This window comes from Anoplolepis gracilipes, chromosome 14 (genome assembly GCF_047496725.1).
Source record: "Anoplolepis gracilipes chromosome 14, ASM4749672v1, whole genome shotgun sequence".
NCBI lineage: Eukaryota > Metazoa > Arthropoda > Insecta > Hymenoptera > Formicidae > Anoplolepis > Anoplolepis gracilipes.
Window position 1 is genome coordinate 8,965,001 of NC_132983.1, and position 25,668 is coordinate 8,990,668.

Sequence of the window (25,668 nt, forward strand, 5' to 3'; positions counted from 1 at the left end):
TAATCCAATAAATACTTTTAACAAAATATTAAATAAAAGAGTTATTTGATTTTATTTCCTATTATAAAATTATATATTATATATATATATATATATATATAGGGTGGACCATTTTAATCCATTCAGTCGAATACCAAGCCCTGGAGAGAAAAATGTTTCAGACAAAAGTTGTTTAATTTCGAGGGGGCCATAAGATGGTACCATTGGTTTGACCTTGAAGAATTATTTGAAGGTCACATAAAGATTACCTTAATTTTTTTAAATGGCATCCCCTATTTTTTATTACATATTCTTGTAACTGACCTCGAGAGTTTTCCAAAACACTATAATCAAATGTTTCTTCATTGAGTACTTTTTGAGTTATAAAGCTCCAAAGTTGCAGTTTGAAAAAATTCAAAATATCTCGTAAAATATTCACTTTCCGATAGTCTTATCTTACATGATTCAACTAATCAAGGCAAGATCTGGACATAATCCAATCAGTGAAGGTAAGATCTAGGCATGATGTAGCCAGTAAAGGTAAGATCCGAGTATGATCCAGCCAGTTAAAGCAAGATCTAGGCATGATCCAACTAGTAAAGATAAGATCCGAGTATGATCCAATCGGTCAAGGCAAGATCTGGACATGATCCAATCAGTGAAGGTAAGATCTAGGCATGATGTAGCCAGTCAAGACAAGATCTAGGCATGATCCAACCAGTAAAGATAAGATCCAAGTATGATCCAACCAGTCAAGGCAAGATCTGGACATGATCCAATCAGTAAAGATAAGATCCGAGTATGATCCAACCAGTCAAGGTAAGATCTTTATCAAAGGAACTGTTTAAAATTATTTCCATTGGCTTGAATACATAATTCCAACCTATTTTCGAAGTGCCTGACCGTTTTGAGTAAGACAGCTCGCGGTATATTTGCGCAAGCTACTCTTATTCTCTCTATCATATCTTTTCTAGTTGTAGACGCATGCTCATAAACAACATTTTTAATATACCCCCATAAATAAAAATCAAGTGCAGTTAGATCAGGTGATCGTGGAGGCCATGCGATGGCTCCTCATCGCCCACTCCATCTGCCATTGTATTCTCGATCTAAATAAGCTCTCACTATTGCCGCATAATGAGGTGGCGCCCCGTCCATTTGTATCCACATTCTTTGACGTGTACGAAAATCAACGTCTTCAAGCAATTGTGGTAAATGATCCTTGAGAAGTTCCAAAAAATTTACACTATTAACATTTCCTTCAAAGAAATAAGGACCAATCAAGAAACCATTTATAATACCACACCAAACATTCACACTCCAGCGATGTTGATTATCTTCTTGTCTATGCCAATGTGGGTTAACATCCGACCAATAATGGCAATTATGTCTATTCAATTCACCATTATTTTTGAACGTCGATTCATCAGAGAACATAACATAATAGAAGAAATTCGGATCAGCTCGGATCATCTGTTGTGCCCATCATCAATTGACAAAATTGTACACGCAACGGCATATCTGCTTGAGTAAGAGCTTGTGTTAACGTGATATGGTAAGGATGGTACTTCATTTTCTTCAAAATTCTTAAGATCGTTGTTCTCGGGATACCAATTTCTCTAGCCATAATACGACTACTTGTATGAGGATTAAGATGAATGAATGCCAAGATAACGTGCACACGCACATCATCTTCATCATACTCATGATGTGCTCTTTGACATTCTAAACGGCCTTGGCGAGCTCTTAGTTCGAGGTCCCGGATTGTAGTATGATTCGGATGTTGTTCTCTTTCGGGGTAACGATTCCGGTAAACTCGCGAAGCTTCATAATAATTTAGTTGACATTCTTCCAAACAAGGAGAATATTAACAATCTCTGAGGGACGATAATCAGCCATGGGTATTGTCGGCAGACGTAAGCCTCTGATTGTGAGTAATGAAGTTTGATACTCCGATCAACAGTGGAAGAGATTTTCGTAATCAACTGATTCCTAAATAGTGACGAATAAATTTTCTGGTCGATATTTTCTTTGGAAATAATAGAGGGTATATTATTTCAAAAATAGACTACTTGAGATGAGTAGAACATCAAGAACAATCAAGGGATCAATCAGGTTTGTACTTCTGCGAACAGGATTTGTAGCAATCGTCTACATGGGCCGATTATCTGTGTGTGTATAAATGTGGGATGTGTATGTATAAGTGTGTGTGAGGTATGTGTATGTGTGTATAGGTTATGTGTGAATGTATGCGGAATGTGTGTGTGTATGTGTGTGGAGTGTTCGTGTGGTATGTGTAAGAGCATATAAAGTGTGTGTACATGCGTGTAGGTTATGTCACATAACCTATGTGCGAGTGTGTGTGGAATATGTGTAGGGTGTGTGCAAATATATGTAAAGTGTGTGTACGTGCGCGTGTGTATGTAGGGTATGGAGCATGTTCGAATTTTACCTTTACTGGCTGCAGCATGCTCAGATCTTGCCTTCACTGGCTGGATCATATTCCGGTCTTGCCTTGACCGGTTAGATCATATCCAAATCTTGCCTTGACTAGTTGAATCATGTAAGATAAGACTATCGGAAAGTGAATATTTTACGAGATATTTTGAATTTTTTCAAACTGCAACTTTGGAGCTTTATAACTCGAAAAGTACTCAATGAAGAAACATTTGATTATAGTGTTTTGGAAAGCTCTCGAGATCAGCTACAAGAATATGTAATAAAAAATAGGGGATGCCATTTAAAAAAATTAAGGTGATCTTCATGTGACCTTCAAATAATTCTTCAAGGTCAAACCAATGATACCATCTTATGGCTCCCTCGAAACCAAACAACTTTTGTCTGAAACATTTTTCTCTCCCGGGCTTGGTTTTCGAGATATTCGACTGGATGGATTAAAATGGTCCACCCTGTCTATATATATATATATATATATATATATATTGTTATAGCCCCAGAAAAGGCTATAGATTTAATTAATTAATGAATTATATATATATATATATATATATATATATATATATAATTATATATATATATATTATATATATATATATATAATTATATTGATGCAGGAATGCATCGCGAGCGAAGCGATAATCGCGCGAGCCGCTGACACAGCGAGCCACGCGCGCCCGAGACCGAGCGAACGCGAAACCGGAAAGCGCTCTCGGAGACGCACCGGAAAGGTGTCGCCGAATTGCTAAAAGTACAAGCGAGAATATTCGACTTTGAACTTCCTCGCCTGCACTAAAACGCATAATAACCATATTTGGTCATGTTGCTAAGGGATCCCCTCCGAAAAACTATACAGTTCGGAGGGAAGAACAGCACCCGCCGCGATGAAGCGAGGGGCAGTCGTTGATCAGATCCTAAAGAGGAATAATCGTCACGGGCAACCGTTAATCAGAACCGAACGAGTAATAATCGCCACGAGCAGCTGTTGACTAAATTCAACAGTCATACACGAATGACTAAGAGATATACGCGCGCCTGAGATAAGCCGACGCGTATCAGACTACCCGTGCGACAGAGCGTACGAGAGATACCGCTCTCACTTCAACCGATATTAAACGCGAGTGACATAACGTTCGCTGGGAGCAGTGACAAAATACCAACCCATTGAGTCTATCTAACTGTTATTTATTATAATAAAAGGAAGAAGCAAGCACATATAAAAAAAAGGAGAACTTTATTAAGATAAAGAGAGGCCACTGCCCGCCGTATCTCCGGCCTTCCCTGCACGAATCCCGAAAAACTCTGTGCCCCTCACGGAGGCACAACAATATATATATACAGGGTGTCCCACCTGAAAGTGGGCACTTCCTTTCATCTTTTAAATTAAAAGAGATAAACTATAACAAATATATATGAAATTAAATGGCTTAAACTAAACTTTATTGTGAGTATAGTGATTGATTACAAAATTTATCGGTATTGAAGAACCGAGAGGTATGCATAATTTTTTTATAATAATGCAAATATTTCGATATAATAAAAGTTGTGCTGTTTAAAACAAATACAACGATGTATTAGTTTGAAAGTATATAAATGGCTCTTTCGTATTTACAAACAAGATGATAATATATTCGGCAATGACAGCCCAAACGCAAGATGTTGTCGCGAAAATTTTTTCTTTATTTAGTGCACACGGCACATATTAGATTCTCTTTTTTGAGAACTCTAAACCCCTCTTTACCCCCCTTGAAAGATGAAGACGAGAAAAAATATCGAGACGAAGTCGATGAATCGGGAATCAAACCCAAGTCTTTCGCATGCCGGGCGACTGCTCTTACCACTGAGGGGTTTAGAGTTCTCAAAAATGAGAATCTAATATGTGCCGTGTGCACCAAATAAAGAAAAAATTTTCGCGACAACATCTTGCGTTTGGGCTCTCATTGCCGAATATATTATCATCTTGTAACAACGATGTATGATTGAATAAAAATATTTTACACATACGAATTTTATGGGCTTGAAATATCGGGGGTGACGTCTATCTTTTCACTTTCGGCCCTGCGATGTAGCCAACTTCTGATTCGTGTGACGTATGTCATGTTGTCATTTAATCATAATACTCAGTGTACGAAAATAATTATAAATAGAAAGCCTATGAATTAATGAAGTTATCGTACATTTAATAAATTTTATTATACCTAAACTACAAAAACATAAACTTTATAAATAATAAAAGTAAAAAAATGTATAAGTAATAAAAGTAGTGATATAATGAGGATTTTAACCCAGGTGTTCGAGGGGGATGCGGGGATGGGGGAGAACCGCGGGCGTGGGGGGATGACGTCACGCAAGTCCGCGACGCGGTTTGTAGACGAGCGGTACGCGGAGAGGGGGAGAGGTTCGCGACACAGCCGCAGGTCCGAGGCACGGTTTGTAGACGAGGTGTACGCGGAGAGGGGGAGAGGTCCGCGACACAGCTGTAGGTCCGTGGCACAGTTTGTAGACGAGGGGTACGCGGAGAAGGGGAGAGGTCCGCGACACAGCCGGTAGACGAAGGGACAGCGGAGAAGGGGGAAGAGGTCCGTGACACAGCCGGTAGACAAGGAGACAGCGGAGAGGGAAGAGAGAGGTCCGCGGCGCGGCCGGTAGACGAGGGGGTTTGCGGAGAGGAGAGAGAAGTCCGCGGCGTAACCGATGGGTCCGCGAGTAGGGAGATGGATAGAGAGAGACGGCGCGATAGGCGTTTGCAACGCGGTAGAGAGAGACGGCGCGATAGACGCGTGGTATAGGATAGGATAAGGAGAGCGCTATGTGCATTGTACATAGCTTAAGAAAATGAGAGCATGATGTGGTGGGAAAAGGAGAGCACAATACGGCATGGCAGTAGGAAGATAGTGTGAGAGAGAAAGAAGGAGGATGAGGGGAAATGACAGCGGGAGTGCGATAAGACGGAGACTAAGGCGTACGTGAGAACGCAGAGAATTTTTGTATGTTAAGCTTTTTTTTATAATATTAAATATTATCTAATTATGTATTATTATATATTAAATATTATCTAATTAAATCTAATACAGAGGAAGAAGGATAGGATAGATGAAGGAGACACAAATAAGTAATATATATGTGTTTATAACATAAATATAATTTTTATTCAAAATCTGTGTATGTGTGTACATATAAAGAGTGTGTGTGTATGTTTTAAAAATAAAAATTAAAAAATGTAAAAATATAAAAATATAAACTAATATAATATAAAAATGTAAAATCTAATATAAAAGATAAGAATATAAGAATAAAGATATAAAAAACTAAATCTACAATATAAAAGATATAAAATATAACTAACTCTAATGTTTAAAAGATATAACTAAATATAAAAAATGAAAATATAAAATATAAAATATAAAAAACTGAATCTACAATATAAAAGATATATAAATATAAAATATAAAAATATAAAAAAAAACTAAATACTAAAATATAAAACTTAGAAACTAAAAATCTGTAGGCGCGAGGCGAAGGGGCACCTCGCGACGGCTGCGTCTGTAACAGAAAAATGATCATCTTTATTAGTATTTTTTAAAAATCTTTAAAATTTGAGCATACTTACAATACGAGGGGCTTCTCTCCGAACAGCCTGCGGAGACAGAAAATGTCCACGTAGAGGTAAGGGAAGAACCCGTCTAAAAGCACGGGGGCCGTCGCCCCACAAATCCTCATATTCCGCATATTTGCGGTAGAATTTCCGCACGCGACGCACCTCTTTCATGTGCGCGATGTTGATATACCCCGGGATGAGGTTGTGGTAACATAGATATTCCTGTAAAAGAAAAAAACATAAATATATTATAAATAAAAAAAAGTGTATAAAATAATAATAAAAATTACTTACATCACTAAGTGGGATGTGGTAGTACCGATATTGGTAATACAGTAAAAGATAAAAGCGTATAAATATAAATATAAATATAAATATATTATAAATAAAGAAAAACCGTATAAAAATAATAATAAAAACTACTTACATTTTCGAACAGTACATCCAACAACGCTCGGAACAGAGCGCGGGCCAAATTCTAACCCAGCGAAGTGCACGGCGATGGCGTGCCAACCCCTTCGGGAAGCTGAAGGCGACGGTCCCGTCTCGAACATAGCGTCGAGAAATGACATAATGCTCGACATTTTAAAATCGTCACAAAAGAACTTCACTTCACTGGATCATTGACAAACACCTTATGTCAGCTCCAGCGAGAGCTAGGTAACGTCTCGGTAAAAAAAAAAAATGGGTAGGGGATGAGCATGACATAAGAGTTAGCAACAAATGCTTACTCTTTATAGCTAAATATATTAATTATAGATAAAGAATTAAAAGCTGACGCGGACTGTCGCTCCACACAGCATTCATACAGATAATTATAATTAAATAGCGACACAATCAAATAAGCATCAGACATCTATTGAAACATTGATCAACATCGATCTAAACATGTTTGAACCTTATTATATATCAAATAAATATCTTAATATCATGACTTGAACTATAATACCAGATGCAGCTGCACCATGAAATGTAATATTCACCACACAGATGTATACATGGCTAAGAGATATAATACTTGCTACAGATCGATCCAACCACTATAATACATCAAACAAACATCTATCGAACCATGTTTGAACCACTATCATACATCAAACGAACGTCGATTAACATCAAACAACATCTATCGAACCGCGATGAACATCTATCGAACCATGTTTGAACTACTATCGTACATCAAACGAACGTCGATTAACATCAAACAAACATCTAACGAACCGCGATGAACATCTATCGAATCATGTTTTAACCACTATTGAACATCAAACAAACGTCGATCAACATCAAACGAACGTCGATCAATATCAAATGAACGTTGATCAACATCAAGCGACCCATGAACGACATGAATTTTGACATTTTTTCGCGTTTAAAGATGTCAAATATTCCACGTCCATTGTCTGCTAAAATGCAGACTAATAGAAAAATGCATCACGTACTGTAATATAATACATGCTACAAGGAGAAGATAAAAAAAAATAATAATAACACACATGTATTGTAACAATAGTTTATTATAAATATGGGTTGGTCGAACCTTTATGATGATGATTCGATCACCAATTGAATAATTTAAATACATTTTGTAAAGCTCAATTTCGTACATGTCTATCGCAACGCAGAGTAGCATCTAATTTATCTAAAGCAGGAAAATTATCATAGTCGTTATCCAATGTCTCGATAATAAGACCGATTCTCTCATCGTCTTCCAGTAAATTTGCCAACCATTCTTGTTTTTCATGTCCTTTGACATACACTCGAGAAGATGCATCTTTCAACGTCACGGCTTCAGTGATTAAACGTTTGGCCCTGTAGTACGGAATGTTTCCATCTACCCATTGCAGATTGTGATGTTTTCCAATCAACCATACAACTTGAGATCTCTCAGCTCTCGTGAGCAAATGGAATGGTGTAAGACTCGTAAAAATATAATGAGAGAGTACAGAGCCCTTTGTCAGAATCGCAATTTCTTTCACGATAAATTTTTCTCCAACGATAAATCCTTGCAGATCCACAAACGTTGGCACAACCATAATGAAATGATATTGACGAGAACTACGACGGACGACTAATATCGATCATCGAGTATCACTACTTTTATAATGTTATAATATTATAACATTGGAGGGGTTATTCCTGATTCATGTAATTTTGCGGACAACATTTGTCAACGGATTATATTCGACAATGCGATCGTGCAAGATGAGGCAATATGCAGTAGTATTTGCGGGTACGTCTAGCTTACATTCAAATTCTATTCTTACGTCCACGGTAGCATTTTTGACAGACTCGTTTTGTCGCGAGCAGTCAATGACTGTGAGAGGACCGCACTCTAGAAATTTTGCCATGGTAAATAATACATTATCATTATTGCATCCGTAATAAGATTTACGAAAACGCACATACATGTCAAATAGGATAGCGTATCTCTTTTTATCAAAATCCAAATTTAAATCATCATACGGATAAAAATCAGAGTTTAGATAGAGTTTAACGTTTGTCAATTTGTAGTCGTCGAATTTGGTAATATCTTTCGACGCGACATTTTTTCTATCAGTCTGTAGTGCAAAGATTACGTATCGCGGTTTCTCCAGCTGAGAGGCAGTTTTCACAGTCCACGAATGCTTGGTCGTACTGTGTAGCAAAGGAAATTCGTATAGATCCCACGAGCGGAAATTCATGTTCAAGTATCTACCGCTCTCCAACGCTCGTAGCAAGGACAGTTTACTAATTTCGTTCAATATTACGTGAGGCATACGCCATTGTATTTTATGTAATTCAATCTCAGCTTTAGCAGCCTGATCCAAATAGACAATTGTTGTCGTTACGTGAACGTATTAGAATCAATTCATGACGAGCGTTAATCACAACACGCTTATAATCCTCGCAAAATCCAAGCAACATGTTGAGCGGCACGCAAAAATTGAAGTAACCTTCGCCACTATTATTTGCAACTATATTCCACGCAGCATTGTGCAAGATTTTACTTCTCTCGTGTGTAAGGGAAATGTAGTTTTTAATCATGCAAATTATTCTAACGTTTCTTTTGCGATCAATTTCCACACCGTTGAGTTCATATCGAAGTTCATCAAACATGAATGCAACACAATTATTTCCCAATATCATTAGTTCATCCTTTTTCCTTCGACGTAAAGGAAGCTTTCGCACGGCAACGTGTACAAATCCTGATGCTGTATAGGTATCCGTATCTCATCGCTATATCCAAGTGTTGTATTTGCGTATGGATTGTACGTATGAGTTTCAATCTTTACTATACGGTCGTCAAAGATCGGTTCGCTTCCAATGTTCAAAATGTCAATCATTCTTTCAATTATTTCGTACGACAAATCCCAAAGACTTTAAAAATTCACGATTCAACGCGCTGAGCTTCTTTTTAGCGTAACCAGACACCTGATTATTGTCACCAGACACCGCTTGCCTCCTCGCAAAAGTATTGTCTCTCGTAAAGATATTGTCTCTCGCGTGCTCCGTTTCATTCAACACGAGCATACTATTTTTGACGTCGTACGTGCAATCGTACGGTAATTTCCTCTCCTCGAAAATCGAGCAATCGACCCTCCTGATCCACAACACGTATCGTTAAATCAGTAATGCTTCGCACGACGATTGGTAGATAAATGATTTGCGCGGGCGTTTCCGATATCTTATATCCCGGTGGTACGCTCGGAGAAAATTCATGTATCGTGTGTACGCGCTTACTATTGCTATATGCACCTGCGGTCACACTGCATTCTATACGAATAATATTTACGTTAATAATATTTATCGGCACATCCGATTCGTACCATTTCCGCGGCTGCAATACACGATTCGAGAATCCCAACAACGATCATATGTTATTGGGCTTATTAAAATTTATTCTGTATATGCATTTAATTTCACTTTTCAACATATTATGATTAGCGCGAATCACTATTGGATATTTCTCATCATTGTTATTAACAATGTGGTGGGAATCGTATTGTAAAATTGCATGCGTTAGATATTCAGTTATACCATGCAATTCGTACGATCCTTCGGGAATCGTAATTTCCTTGTCGTCGTTGTCAAAGTAAAATTTATTATTCGAGGAATTCACGTTCGGTATCGTATGATAAGTTTCAAAATCCGTTAAACCAAGTTTGTAATCATCATCGTTCAAATCTATGGCTGGAAAGTAGCTTTAACGGCAAGAACGCTACTCTTACCAGTCAATGTAAGTGTCAGTGACATGTCGAATACTGAATCACGACAGTAGACTGTTAGGCTTTAAATTTAATCGTTTGAAAAAATTGTAGACACAATTGTCCGCAAATACTCTGATTATAATTTTGATAAGACGCATGATTGTATTCAATTTTTGTTACATTCTGTCCAAAATATTGCACCAATTCCTCGGGCGGTCGAAGATTTCCAAAACTGTCAAAATACACATTATCTCCCCTCTTTGCGTATGCTACCCAATGAGTACCAGGACCCTCAACGTCGTCCAAATTGACAATGCAGCTCTCGTTTCGTCGCACGCCGCTTATCGGTAAATTATTGCGCATGAAAACGCCTCTAAAGAAAGGTATGCGCATACATCTTGCAAGTTGTTCCAATTGTACGTTAGTTGCTACACCCGCAGGCATTTTTAACATTTTTTTAACGTTTTTTTTCTTAGCAGTCATTGAAAACCCCCGTCCACGTTTGTACGGTACGAGATAAAGTCCACGACCTTCCATAGCACGATTGTGACGTTGCATTTCTTCGAATTGGCGTTGCGCGGCCTTGCTATCGTTTACAGCCTTTGCGATTTCCGCTGCTCCACCAGCCAAAGAACCGACTACTCCCAACAATAGTAAAATCGGTAAAATACCACCACGCTTCGCTACTGGAAGTATTCGTTTTTTCAACATCTTTTTCTTTTTCGGTGATTTTTTCATCTTCATTCCCATACCTTTGCTATCGTCCATGATGCAATTATTATCGCAATCGGTCATCTCAGTACGGAAGACAAGCAGGAAATAAAGAAACACGCATATTTTGGTGATGATCTTTACCCTAAGACATACGAACGATATCTAGAGTCCGTCGACAAGATAAGCGTTTACCTTGAATCGGAAGAAGTGACCATCCCAAGGACATCATTAACGCAGTCGCTCTCTCAACCTGCTTCACAACAAATATCTATATCTCATCACACAAGACTTCCTCGTATTGATTTGCCTAAATTTAATGGAACTGCTTCTGAGTGGATTTCATTCAAAGATTTGTTTTCATCAATAATCATTGAAAACACCACACTAAGCCCCGTTGAAAAGTTACAGTATTTGAAAGCTAGTTTGACTGGCACAGCAGCTCACCTTCTCAAGAACACGGCTTTAACTGCTGGTAACTTTCAAAAGGAACGATCTTGTTTCTTTTTACGAGAACAAACGGCTACTTGTGAACTCAGCTATCCAAGCCTTACTTTCCCTAAAACGTATCACGAAAGAGTCAGCCAGTGATCTTGAATTTTTGTACACAAGTATCATGCAAATCTATCGTACTTCAGAAACATTACAGCGCCCAGTGGACAAGTGGGGTGATTTTCTGGTCTTCTTAGCAGTCCAGAGGTTGGATTCAGAATCTGTAAAGTTATGAGCAACATTTTGGATCAACAAAAGAGCCACCAACTTGGAAACATTTTTGTGAGTTTTTGATCACCCGTCTTCTCTCTTTACAAGCCTTTGAGAAGTCTCAAAACATCTCGACGAAAAAGACACCACACAACATGATGAGTCCCATCATCAAATGCAAAAGAGAAGCAATACCAACCAATCGGCTCCCTCATGTATTCTTTGTGATGCGAAGCATTTCTTGACTGGGTGTCCACAATATAACTCGCAAATGACTCAGCAATGGTACTCCTTAGTGACGAAGCACGGCCTATGTTATAACTGTTTAAGCAAACATCGAGTTTCTGAATGTCGATCACTCAAACGATGTATGAAATGTGGCAAAAAAACATCATACAACCATTCACAAACGGGTTCCATCAAGTAAAGAGAACAATTCAGAAAAAACAAATCCGAGTACTTCTACCGAAACGGTTACACAACCAGGTCCATGACATGCATTACATGCTTCTATTCATCCTGCTCAGAACTACCATCGGCATTTTATTAGCCACCGCGCAAATTCTGATCACCAACGAAACCGGACATATCATGAAGATCCGAGCACTTATCGATCAAGTTTCTGAGGTCACGCTAATTTCGGAAAGAACTGTTCAAGCTCTGAAACTTCCTCGATCATAATCGTTCATCCCCTTAGTTGGAGTCGGGAAACAATCTCGTAACAGGACTCGCGGAGTCACTTCATTCAAGCTTACATCTCTACACGATGATTTATAAAGTTTTAAAGTGTCAGCCCATATTCTAACGAAATTGACCAGCTTAATTCCGTCAACTCAAATAGCAGTCAGACCGTGGATACACTTGAAGGGGTTACCGTTAGCCAATCCTCAATTCGGGTCTCCAAGTGCAATAGATTTAATTATAGGTGCTGACCTTTATCATCAAATCATAAAAGAAGGCTTAAGAAAAGGACCACCCGACGATCCAATAGCATAGTTGACCTTCTTCGACTGGATTCTATCCGGCCCAGCATCAACAGAATCGACGCAGCTCTCTGCTCAAAGTTACCACATCACTATGGATTCTCACCTTTATGACCTCCTTCACCGATTTTGGCAACTAGAGGAAGTATCAGCAAAACCCGAGCTTGCGATCTCACCTGAAGACTTACAATGTGAGCGACATTTCAAAGATACCCACTCTCGAGACGTTCAAGAGCGGTACGTGGTTCGTCTACCATTTAAGAATTCTCCTCAACTCCTAGGAGATTCTTACAACAAGGCCACCAAAATGATGAGTTCTCTTCAAAATAAACTCAAAACGAATACCAAGTATGCTGAGGCGTATGTTCAATTCATGAAGGAGTATGAGGATCTTCAGCATATGAAGCCAATAACAGATGTCAAGACCGAACATCTTCACCCAAACTTTTATTTGCCTCATCATGGGGTTTGGAGAGAACACAGCACTATCACTAAACTATGAGTAGTTTTTAATGGTTCGAGTCGCACTAATCCGGGATTTCTCTCAACGAGATTCTGCACGCCGGTCTTAAACTGCAAGTGGATTTATTCAACATTTTGATTTGGTTCAGACAATTTCGCAATTACGTTTTTTTCTGTTGATATGGAAAAAATGTACAGGCAAATCAACGTTCACTCTGATGATTGGAAATTCCAGCGTGTCCGATGGTCAACATCTGAAAACTCTATACTATCATTTGATCTTACTACCGTCACTTACAGACTAGCGTGTGCACCTTATCTAGCCCTCCGCACAATTTCCCAACTGATAGAAGATGAAGAGTATCCTTTAGCGATTCCTTGTCTCAAACAAGGAAGATATGTCAACGACATATTCGGAGGAGCTGAATCGGTTGAAAAAGTGCTAGAAATCATTCATCAACTAAGTCGGTTGTGCATGGCGGGCGGCTTTCCGTTGCAAAAGTGGGCGAGTAACGATGCTAATATCCTCAACAATCTTCCGGCAAATAGAAGGATTAACCCGCATCCGATCTCTATGGATCAAAACGCTGATGTTGCAATACTGGGCTTACAATAGAAACCTACTGCTGATTATTTTTATTTTCTTCTGAATCGTCTTTTCACGACGACAATAACTAAACGCACTATTCTATCAACAATTGCTAAATTTTTTGATCCACTAGGGCTACTATCACCGGTCATCATCAAAGCCAAAGTACTTATTCAAGACTTATGGATAAATAAACTTGAATGGAATAAACATCTACCAGCTCCCAAATAAATGGATCGCTTTTGTTCATGAATTAGAAGGCCTCAAGGCAATCACCATTCCATGATGGATTGGAATCAAACCTGGCTATCAAATACAAATACATGGATTTTGTGATGCATCGACTCAAGCTCTCGCGGCATTGGTCTATATCAGAACAGTCAATCTCGAAAGAAACATTACTACAAGCCTAATCACGACCAAAATAAAGGTAGCTCCCTTAAAGCGTCTTACAATTCCACGGCTTGAGTTATCAGGAGCGGTGCTCCTTACGAAACTGACAGTCCCTGTCCTTCAAGTACTCGGTCTTAAGAAAGTTCCTGTCTACATGTGGGCCGATTCGTCAATCACGTTAACCTGGATTACTAACCATCCATCTAAATGGAAAGATTTCATTTAGAATCGTGTTGTCCACATTCAAGAAACGTTATCTCAAGCCAAATGGAAATTTATATCCGGAAAAGAGAACCCTGTGGATGACGCAACAAGAGGACTGTCGCCCTCTCAGTTGTCAAAACGAGTAACATGGTGGAAAGGGCCCTCCTGGCTTTCTCAATCTAGCGACGTCTGGCCTAATCACTCTTTTCGACTTTCCGCCTCTGACAATTTAGAAACAAGGCCTCCTAAAATCTATGCAACAACGAAGATAAACAATCAACCACAATGGGACTTGATGACAAAATATTCTAATCTTACGAAGCTCTTACGCATTACGGCCTTATGCATGAGAGCCGTCGAACGATTTAAAGGGTTAGACCACCTTGGAGCCTCAAATTTTAAAGCATTTTTAAGATATTTTTTAAAGAAAACTATACTGTACAAGGAAAAATTCTTTTTTGGTGTTTATTATGAGTATATTGAAGAGTATAAAAAATATTTTTTAAAGTATTTAATATAAAAATTAAGCGCGTGATGGCTATCTTTTTGTACGTGGTTTTGATCGACATTCAAAACGATTACTCAGCACTGGTTAGTCGTAAAACAAAAAAACAGAAATATTTATTTTCTACATATTCAAAACTAGGAATGTACGTGCCGTTTTGAGAAATATGCATTTTTGTTAAAATGGCAACGATTTGAAAAAAAAAGTCATTTTTGGCTTCAAAAATTTGAATGAAATAAAGCGATAGCGGCGAGACTTTTTAAGATATCACAAAAATCCTACGTACAGTCCTAGATAATGTTGAAATAAAGATCTGGGTAAAAATTCAAGTCGATCGGATAAAAATTGGCGAAGTTATGCTGCCCGCCGTTTTGAAAAATGCTGTTTCGAGAAAAACACGTTTAAAGTTTTTCGTAACAATTTTTGACGCTGAGCGTCGTTTGGCGCCTGTTCGTTCTATAACTGACCTCGTGTATAAAAGAACGGTCAAAATTTTGGCAGAAACGATTACACACACACATCCTTGTATCCAATAATAACAACATGTATCATTGCTTAAAGACAGATTCTCTAGATTTAGAAATGATTTTTGGTCGATGAAAATGTTACAATATCAATAATATACATATGTGTGTATTTAAATTATTAATTTGTCTTTTTATATACTTTTAATTTTTCATAAAACAATTTAAACACTCAATTTATTTATAATTGTATATAAAAATAATGTAATAATGTATTACATAATATAAAAAATTTAAATGTGTTTTTAAATATATATTGTTCATTACTGCCACATATTAGGCCATTATAAATCTTTATTTAAAGTTATAATTATTAAGTATTAATAATTATTCAAATTTTACTAAATTATTATTTTATAATTTCAATATATATATAATGCAAACATATTACATATTATTTGTATTATAATTATATATACTTATTTTTACTATATATATATTATATATACATTTATATATTCACTCTGCAGTTGTGATGTCATGATCAATATTACCTGATATTACCATATTAAGTTACTTACGTTTAAAAACTTTATCATCACTGACATAACTCAATCTCTCATTTCCACTTGGATTAATTATTTGGGTAGGGATAGATGATGATGACAGATTTTCTAATACACCAAAAATTTTGTGTATATCAACTTTAGTTTGTTGTTGTATGAGATGACGCTTATATTTAGCTGAATAGAAATGAATTCTTTCGTCTCTCATTATTCGCCATTCTATATCAGTTGTAAATAATATTAATTATTTTAAATATAAACTTGGACCACAAACATACTAATATAACATTTTTATAGTTATAGTCACGTTCAAATACTTCATCACTTAGCATGAATCAATAAAAAAGATAACCTCTCGTTTAATACTACAAATAAATATTTTTAATTAATTCTTTTGATACTCTTAACAATTCTCTTAATATTTTAATAAATTTTTGGTAAATAAATTTATAGGTTACACATGTATGCTGCATACTGCGTGTATAATGCTTATATCATGAACCTAGTATATATTCTAAGGGCTTCTGCCCACTGGACGCGAAAATGCTTGCCGCGCGACAAAACAGAACGTGGTAGCCAATCAATTTATCACGCGGAAAGGCTTGTCGCACGGCAAAAGAGAACACGGTAGCCAATTATCAATGTCTCATTGGCTGCATTCAGCAGAGAATCAAATCAGTGAGCGCTTGCATTTAGATCACCATTGGATCTAAGTGCAGAAACCAATTACAATAAAGAATTACTAAGCGCTCACTGATTTGCTTTCTCTGCTGAACGCAGCCACTATAGACGTTAAGGTACAGGCACGATTTACTTCTTCAGTGCCAGTGCGTGCTAAAAAAATTGGGAATAAAAGCTGTTGCAATCACATAACTCAATAAAGATTATTTTAGTTATTAGCAAAGTTTCTTAAAGTGAAATCTGGTGTACAATGTTTAATTATAACATTTGTAAGGTATCTACCGGTGATTTTCGTATTGTACCAAAACGTTGGTTTTTGGAAAATAATAATACATTCCAATAGCCTCCTTACGAAAATCTAAATGAGATTAATACAGCAATTTGTAACATATGCGAGCCAGAAAGTGACTGGGATGAAATAAGCTTTGATAAAGTTTTAATGACAAAAGGTAATAATGCTCAGTCTACAATGACTACAATGAGTTGTTAGTCATAATTGGCGCGAGCGTACGTGTGTGTGTGATAATTTAAGTAATAATTGTTTGCTTAATAGATGAGTAATTAAATTATGTGTACATATTTTATTTACAGATGATTACTCAAGCGCGAAAGACATTCTACAAATTATTCAAGTAATATCTGATCAAGAATTATCTGAATTAGATGAAACTAAATTAAAAAAATCAAGATCAAAACGTCATAAGAAAAAATTTAAATCTACAGATGATGACACTACTTCAAATGACCAAGATGACAACAATGTTAAAAATACTAACAACAATGTTAAAAATAATAAGAAAATTAAAAAAGCCAATGTGATAAATTGTCATTAAAACCAATAAACTTTCAGTCTATTTTGAAATGTACTAACACTACAAATAAATCTCCAGGTAAGATTTTCATAAAAATTTTATTATAGCATTCAATAATTTTAATAAACATTTAAAAAACGTTTTGAAATTTTTTGCTTTAGTATTAGTTATATTAATTAAATAAAATGAAATATTTGTTAAAATTATAAATTTTTTATGTAATAACCTAAATAATATGCATGTCTTTAATATATGTCTTTAAGACATGCATGTTGTATGGGAATTTTTTACTAATATAAAGGAATACAAATTTTAACGTTTAAATATATTTATAATTACAAATTTTAACATTTAAATATATTTAAATATATTTTAACATTTAAATATCTTTAACCATAAGTTTTTTGTTGCACTTTTTGTATATTCCATTCATTATATTGCTTTTAGATGATGCTACAAAAACTCGAGTAAATGTCGAAAAAGATAATCAAAGCATTTCAACAGTACATAAAAAGAGTTAGTCGCAACCATCTGTAAATTTAACTCGCTGTGATATTTCTAACATTGTACAAACACATTCAAATGCAAACTACGATGACAATGATAATCAAAGCATTTTAACAGTACGTAAAAAGAGTCTATTGCAACCATCTGTAGATTTAACTCACTGTGATATTTCTAACATTGTACAAACACATTCAAATGCAAACCATGATAACAATGATAAACAAAGCACTCCAACAGTACGTCAAAAGAGTCTATCTCAACAATCTGTAGTTTTAACTCATTCCACTACTTTTAGAATTGAACAAACACTTTCTAGTCTTGTAGGTAAATATCATGTACAGTGTGTTATTGTCATCAATTCTAAATATTTTTTATAAGGTGATTTTGTAGTTATTTAATGTAACTTTTTTTATTTCAGAGTTTAGCAAGGATATAATTAACAAAGTAAATACACTCGTAAGTGAAATTGAAGACTTGAATAAAAGAATGCAGATAGTTGAAAATATCTTAAATACTGGAAGAGGTAGACTGTTAACAAATGAAAATACTGTAATTGAAGAAATGGAAGATTTTATACCATTACGAACAGTTGACAAGTTTAATGAGTTTGACAACAAATTAAAGGATCAAAAATATCTTCGACAAGTGGTAAGTACACAATTGTATTATAATTTTTACTTAATTATTAATACTAATTATTTTAATTCTTTAAAAAGTTATAAAAACTTTTATCTTGTTGTTAAGATTAATTTAACAATGCATAATATATTTAATTATATTTTTCACTTTTGTAATGAAATTCGACTGTTCGATGAAGATGTAATTTGTGTAAAAGACTTATTGATTTATTCGAACAACGTTCAATTTCTAATTTAGCCAGGTTAAAGTAGAAATTGTACGTTGTTTAAAGAGATAAATAAAATCTTTTACATAAATTTTATTTTTTTTTACATTAAAAAATAAGAAAATTTACCTCGTTTTGTATTAGTAATAAATAGTAAATAAAATTTTATTTTTCGAGTTTACATTGCTGTTAGTTTTAATACATTATTAAAATACTACTTTTGAGGCTTTCGTGGCCACTGATATTATCAATGGAAAGGGTTTCCGGATGGATGCCGCGTGTTTGCCGATTGACATTACTAAAATAATGTGCTGTAATGTCCCTTATAAAAATCTACTTTAGAAAACTCAAAATAAATTACAAACTTTATTATCTTCGAAAGTATATTCACAAGTTACTTAAATATTGCAAGTAAAAATAACCTCTTAGTAAAAAATGCTTTACTAAGTTTAATAAGTTTAAGGAAACTTTAAGTTTATGTGTATAACTGTTAGTATACTTCATAATACTTTAAATAACTTTAAAAAACTTTAAGTAGATTTTCATAAGGGGTAACTTGTTTTGAAGCAGATACAACATTATTACATTTTTAGGTATAATGGCAATAACTATAGGTGCATCTACATATATAATTTTTATCAAATTAAAGGCTGCAGAGAAAATAATTGTAATTATTACAAATATAAGTATAAAAGGTAACTGTAATGTATGATTTAGTGAGATTGCTTATTAAAGTTGTGGTTACTGAGTAGTTTTTTTATAATAACTTTTATTAATATTTTGTTAAAATTATAATATTTCAAATTAAATTATTTTAAATAAATTTTTTTATTAATCTATTTTTAAAATAATTTAATAATTTTAGATCTCAATTGTTATTTTTTGCATTATAAATATTTCAATAAAATATAAGTAATTAATATTTATTATGAATGTGCATGTATGCTTATACAGTTTCATTTTTACTGCAGTTAACTTTTGTTTTCTAACAAATTGCAAACACTAATTTAGTAGAATTTTTTGTACCTTTTTATTACAATTATTTTTTTATGTTAATGGAGTTATTATAAACAGTACAAAAATTATTAATGAATTTACCTTTCATTTTATATTTAGCATATATACTTTGGTTTTAAAAATTATAAAAATGTAAAGTTTTGTGAAAAGTTTTGTGAATGTGTAAAAGTTTTGTGAAAAGTTTTGTGAATGAAAACGAGATTTATTTTTGACAAATATCGTACATCTTCTCTGGTCACATAACTAACAATAGTATCTAATGTTTTTAGTAAAAAATAAAATCTATTAGTGATCTACTCTCATGTTCTAGATATTTTATTATTGTATATTTTTATTATTTTTATTATGTATATGCATATAACTATATAGATTATAAATGAAAAATCTCTGCTCTAATGAAATTTGAAGCACTTTGCGTAAAATCTATGATCTGGAGTAGCAATAGCTTCTTATACTTCTTATACAACATATTTAGATATATATATTTTTTTATAACATTTGGATGATTTTGTTATTTATTTATTTAATAATTTTTGTTTATAATAAATCTATTATTAAATAAACTGCTTATTTCTGTATCTTTTTAATATTTACTTATTGTATAGGCTAAATTTATGAAATCTATTGGTGGCACAGAGACGCATGAATTGGTTCAAAATATATTAAAAAGATTTATGACTAATCAGTTGGCTACACATTTTAACATTCAAGGCAAAAACTTAAAAAAAAAGGATAATGCTTTACCAAAAGTAGCATTTAAAAATACAAATTTGTTCAAATGTATAATAAGTAAGTTTTTATGATAATATATTAATTATAGTATAAGTATGTGCAAATTACAAACAATTATATTTTATTTTAGAAGCTGCTCACATTCATCGAAACAATATTGACGAAAATAATGTGATACATAAAACCATTGCTCCATGGTTAGCTCAAGCTAACTTACGTTTATGTAGAGAAAAGTAATAAAATTATTAATTATAAAATTTAAATATTAAAATTAATGTATAAATATTAAAATTATTATATGTAATGTATAAATTAATGTAATACATATATTTTTTCAGAATTAAAGACGCAATAACAAAAGAAGTACAAAATGAAACAACAAATCAAACAAATGACAGTGATGAAACTACATCTGAAAACGAGGAGATATAAACATATATATATGTTTTTTAATATAATTTATTTTTCTGTCATAATAATTTAACATTTTATATAACTTAAACTATAATAATTATATATACTTATTTACTCATTAAAAGAATTATAATTTACATATTTAGACTTATTCTATTTCTATTTTATTATAATTCTTTCAATAATTGGAATGAGTAAATATAATTACTAGTTTAAGTTATAGCGTGTTAAATTATTATAACAGAATAAATTATAAATTATAAAAATGAAACGAATAAATAAAAGATAAATATATAATTTTAGTTTTATTTAAAAAATGCTAAAAGTAATTAAAAGCGGCTAAAAGTAATAATTAACTGAAATAATATACTTTTTTCTTTTGCATTTTTGTTTTTCTTTTGCATAAATATATATTTAATGTATTTAAAGTAAAATAAAACTTTACAAAATCATGACAAAATAGAAGCGTTCATTTTTTTTACATATTAGTATAATTAATGTTAAACTCTGATAATGATTTCTATATATATATATAATTAATGTTAATTTATTAAATATATTTTAAAATAAATATCTTAGGAATATTTTTATGTTACATTTTAAACACAGTCTGAAAATGCCTGAAATATAATATAAAAATATTTTTGGAATGTTTATTTTAAAATATAACTAATAAATTAACATTGATTAACATTAATTTAACAATATTAGAGTAATATTTTTTAAATGTTTCTGCAATGTTACATATATGTTTCAAAAATATTCCTGTAATATTACCGAAATATTTCTGAAATCTTTCAGCAAAGTTGCACTTGAAATGATTGGGAATATTGAAACATTGCAGAAATGTTGCAGATACGGTGAAATATTCCTGTAATATTACTGAAAGGTGTAATATTTCAAATATTCCTGTAATATTACTGAAAGGTGTAATATTTCAAATAAAATATTGCAGCAATGTTTCAGAAATATTACATGCCGAGTGGGTTGTTCTTTGAAAAGCCTGGGTACTTTTAGAAAAAAAGATTTTAAAGATGAAGCAACATGGAATCATTTTACAACAATTAAAGCACTTAAAGAAGAAAGAAAATTATTATATCGCAAAAATGAGCATTTATATAAAAAAGTTGAAACGTATAAAGGTATCATTTATGAGCTTAAAAAAAGAAAGTTATTAACTGATTCTGCTGTAGACATGTTAAATGTGAGTAAAATTGATAATTATTTGGAATTGTTTACATTATAGCTGGTAATATTATTTTCCATCCATGAATTAATCAATCTCTATATATTACACATTATCTATATCTATATATATTATATCTACATCTATATCTATATATTCAATAATTACATATACAATATATTTATATATATTTTTATATACAATAATTAATCGATATCATATTTTATTTTTTATTTATACTATAGGCCCCATTGCACCATTTTTTTGGATTTAAGCAAGATTTAAATATATGTCTATCTTTATCTTTTTTAATAAACAAATAGACATATATTTAAGTATAGCTTAAAGTCAAAATAATGTGAAATTAGGCCTTATACAATTCATGAAAACACATTTTTTTTTACTAAAAATCACAATTGTATATAATGTAAAAACAAATTATATTTTAAGGAGTTAATCTGATTAATAATGAAAAAAAGGACTTATGATCAATAAAAGTAAAGTTTATGAGAAATAATCTGTGATTTTTTTTCCTTCACTTATTTTTTTAGAAAACGTGTACTTCAATAGTTCAGAAATTAATAAGTCAAATTCTAAATAGAAAGCAACATCAATATCCACCTCAATTAAAAGAATTTGCTTGCAGATTGCATTTTTATTCTCCAGCAGCATATAAATATGTGAAAAAAACTTTTATGAATATGTTATCTCACCAAAGTACTATTCGATGTTGGTTAAAATCAGCAAATCACAAACCAGGAATCTCAAAGAATGCATTAAAACATCTATCTTGATTATGCAAAGAAGCTAGAGAAAACGACAAAAAAATTATATTTCTCTTTAACTTGTGGCAAAATGGCAATCAGAAAATTAGTAGAGTTTGATGGAAAACAATGGCACGGATTTGTTGATTTCGGGAACAATACAGATGAGTGTTTTAACACTCTACTGAGGCTAAAAATGCTTGGGTATTTATGTTAGTTGGGATTAATAAATATGTGAAAATGGTTATATCCTATTATCTGATTGACAGCTTAACAGGAATACACAAAAGTAACATATTAAAGGAAATACTACACGCTGCCCACAATGAACAAATTCTAATTTGTAACATTACATTTGACGGTGCACCGACAAATATTGCTATGGTAGAAGCATTAGGAGCTAATCTGTCTACATATAATAAAATAAAACCTTATTTTGAACACCTTGTAGCGAATGAACGTATTACGGTCATGCTTGATGCTTGTCACATGATGAAATTGATAAGGAATATTTTTAAAGCAAAACAATGTTTATATTTGATATTGATGGAAACACAGTCAAGTGGAAATATATAGAACTACTTGTTGAAAAACAAGAACAAGAGGGATTACATATAAATAAGTAAATAAGAAAGAGGCAATAGGAGCGAGGAGATGTGAATCAAATTATAAGTTTTTTATATAGGTGATGTGTCGCAGGTATATTGACATTAAGTACATTAGTAACATTCTATAAAAAGACGGAAATTATAATAAAAATCTGAACGTTTCGATTCATGTTTTGAATCCTCTTCAGCATAATATATAAAATAAATAAGTAAATTATAAATAGATAAAAACGAAATTAATGAGAAAGCATCGCATAATAAAGGCGTAAGCAATGTATAAACTAAAAATCGTGATCGTATTCGCATGATTAAATGGATCAATGCCTTAGAACCGCTGTACACATTTGTCGCATGTTAGTTGTATAAATTACATATATATAAAACGATCCAACTTGTTCGGCTCTTTTATTGTACGGCTTGCATAATAATCCCGTGAGGCAATTCTCCGAGGTTTCTAGACCGAGGGAGATATGCAGTTAGATTGAGGGGTTAAGTCTGTATTAATAAAATGAGTATAATAAATACCTGTTTGTAATAAAGTTATTTACCGCTACTTTGTGTATAATGGTGGTGACTCAGAAAAAGTTTACAGGATATGCATTCCGTTTGCATGTTGTTGAATCTATGGTATATATATCGCGCAACTGATATTTAACGTGTGGTTATGCCGATGGTACAGATGGTAATGAGCTCAAGGGCGAAAAATACATTTAAAATGGAAAGAGTTAGATAGGTGACATTAGATCTTAGGCAGTTTGTTTATTATATCCTCGTAAATAGCTGGCAAACATTCTATATCTGTTTGTAGATTTATGCTGTTTATTTGTCGTTTGATGTGTAACATTTCAGATATCAGTCTTTTTGTGTAATAGGGCTCATTGTCTAATATTTGTGCATTGTCCCAATCAAAGTCATGATTGTATGTTAGGCGGTGGTCAGTGATCACTGATTTGTTGTTATTGGACTTCATTATGTTGGTCTTATGTATGTTCTTTTATCCTAGTGTTCAGCTTTCTGTCCGTTTGACCAACATATGAAGCGTCGCAATTTAGACAATTAATTTTATATACCACGTTTGTTTTTATGGGGATAGGGATAGAATCTTTGTGTGTCTTAATGAATTTGTTGTTTTATGCTGTAGTAGGCTAATTTGATGTCGACATCTTTTAGAGCATTCTTTATTTTATCAGTTACTGAATGCAAATATGGAATTGTGAAGTATGAGTTATTATTGGGTGTTTGTGATTTTCTGTTGGATGGTCTATTGTTAATTAAAAACTTTATACGGTTGTTAATTGTTTTGAATATAAAATTGGTTGGATAGGAGTTATCCAATAAAATCTTTATTATAAATTTGATATATGATAAATTTGATGATAAGAGGGATTACATTTGGGAACAAAAGTTCACAAGCACATTCATTTTGAAAACGAGAAAATGAAAGTCCGCTTAGCCACTTAAATTTTAAGTGCGAGTGTTGCTAATGCTTTAAAAGTTTATGAACATGACTTGAAATTACCAGAATTTAAAGGCGCTTCTGCCACAGCAAAGTTTTGCGAAATAATGAATGATTCTTTTGATATTCTCAATTCTAAAAACCTATTAACAAAAAATCCATTCAAACATGCAATTTCCATCGAAAAATTGAAAGACATAAAAGTGAGAACAGAAAGAAATATTAAGTATATTGAATCATTAAAAATTAATGGGATTTCTATACTCACAACAAGAAGTAGAACAGGATTTTTAGGATTAATAATATGTTTAAAGAGTGTTATTTTATTAGCAGAAAGTATATATTTTCTGAAAAATACATGACGTTCTTGTTAACTTACAAATTGTCTCAGGATCATCTCGAGACCTTTTTCTTATGTATAAGACGTTGTGGAGGATAAAATAACAACCCAACAGTACGACAATTTATTGCTGCACTAAAAAAGTTACATGCACATGTGAATATTGATCTCATATTCAACAATAACTGCATACCACAAGATGACACCATCATTCTTTTAAATAGAAACAATCAAACAGAAAAGAAACCTGACGAAGATTCTAATAATAACATTATAAGCTCCGTATGCCAGGAAAAGAATGAAGATAATTTTATTTGGAATCTAGAACATGATTATGCTGCAAACTCATCATTTACATTGAGCGAATACCAAGAAGATGTTATCACGTATATTGCAGGTTTTATTACAAAACAGACAGAGAAAAAAATATCTTGTTCCAACTGTAAAGAAGCTTTGAAACAAATCACATCCTCATCTCACTTACAAAAGAGAAAACGATATGGA

General features: G+C 33.2%; 1 protein-coding gene, 1 long non-coding RNA gene and 1 pseudogene across 10 annotated transcripts; 2 read left to right on the plus strand and 1 right to left on the minus strand.

The window, feature by feature from the left end:
• Positions 1–381: 381 nt before the first annotated feature.
• On the minus strand, positions 382–2,762 carry LOC140673203 (uncharacterized; annotated as a pseudogene).
• A 13,832-nt stretch (positions 2,763–16,594) lies between these two features.
• LOC140673145 (uncharacterized) lies at positions 16,595–17,253 on the plus strand. The gene is made up of 3 exons (XR_012048014.1): positions 16,595–16,933; positions 17,076–17,116; positions 17,208–17,253. It is a non-coding gene; the product is annotated as an uncharacterized lncRNA (long non-coding RNA).
• Positions 17,254–17,265: 12 nt separating this feature from the next.
• LOC140673144 (uncharacterized) lies at positions 17,266–20,879 on the plus strand. Of its 9 annotated transcripts, none has more exons than XR_012048009.1 (7): positions 17,269–17,374; positions 17,744–17,919; positions 18,222–18,451; positions 19,241–19,342; positions 20,270–20,453; positions 20,527–20,629; positions 20,735–20,879. XR_012048009.1 is itself a non-coding variant. In XM_072905842.1 (7 exons), the coding sequence occupies exons 4-7, from the start codon at positions 19,246–19,248 to the stop codon at positions 20,826–20,828; spliced, it is 450 nt and encodes a 149-aa protein (XP_072761943.1). In that variant the 5' UTR covers positions 17,269–17,374; positions 17,744–17,919; positions 18,222–18,451; positions 19,241–19,245; the 3' UTR covers positions 20,829–20,879. The 9 variants fall into 9 exon arrangements, 4 of the variants coding, with proteins under 4 accessions (XP_072761942.1, XP_072761943.1, XP_072761941.1 ...); XR_012048010.1 differs by having other exon boundaries at positions 20,270–20,444; XM_072905842.1 differs by having other exon boundaries at positions 19,241–19,314.
• Positions 20,880–25,668: the final 4,789 nt, after the last annotated feature.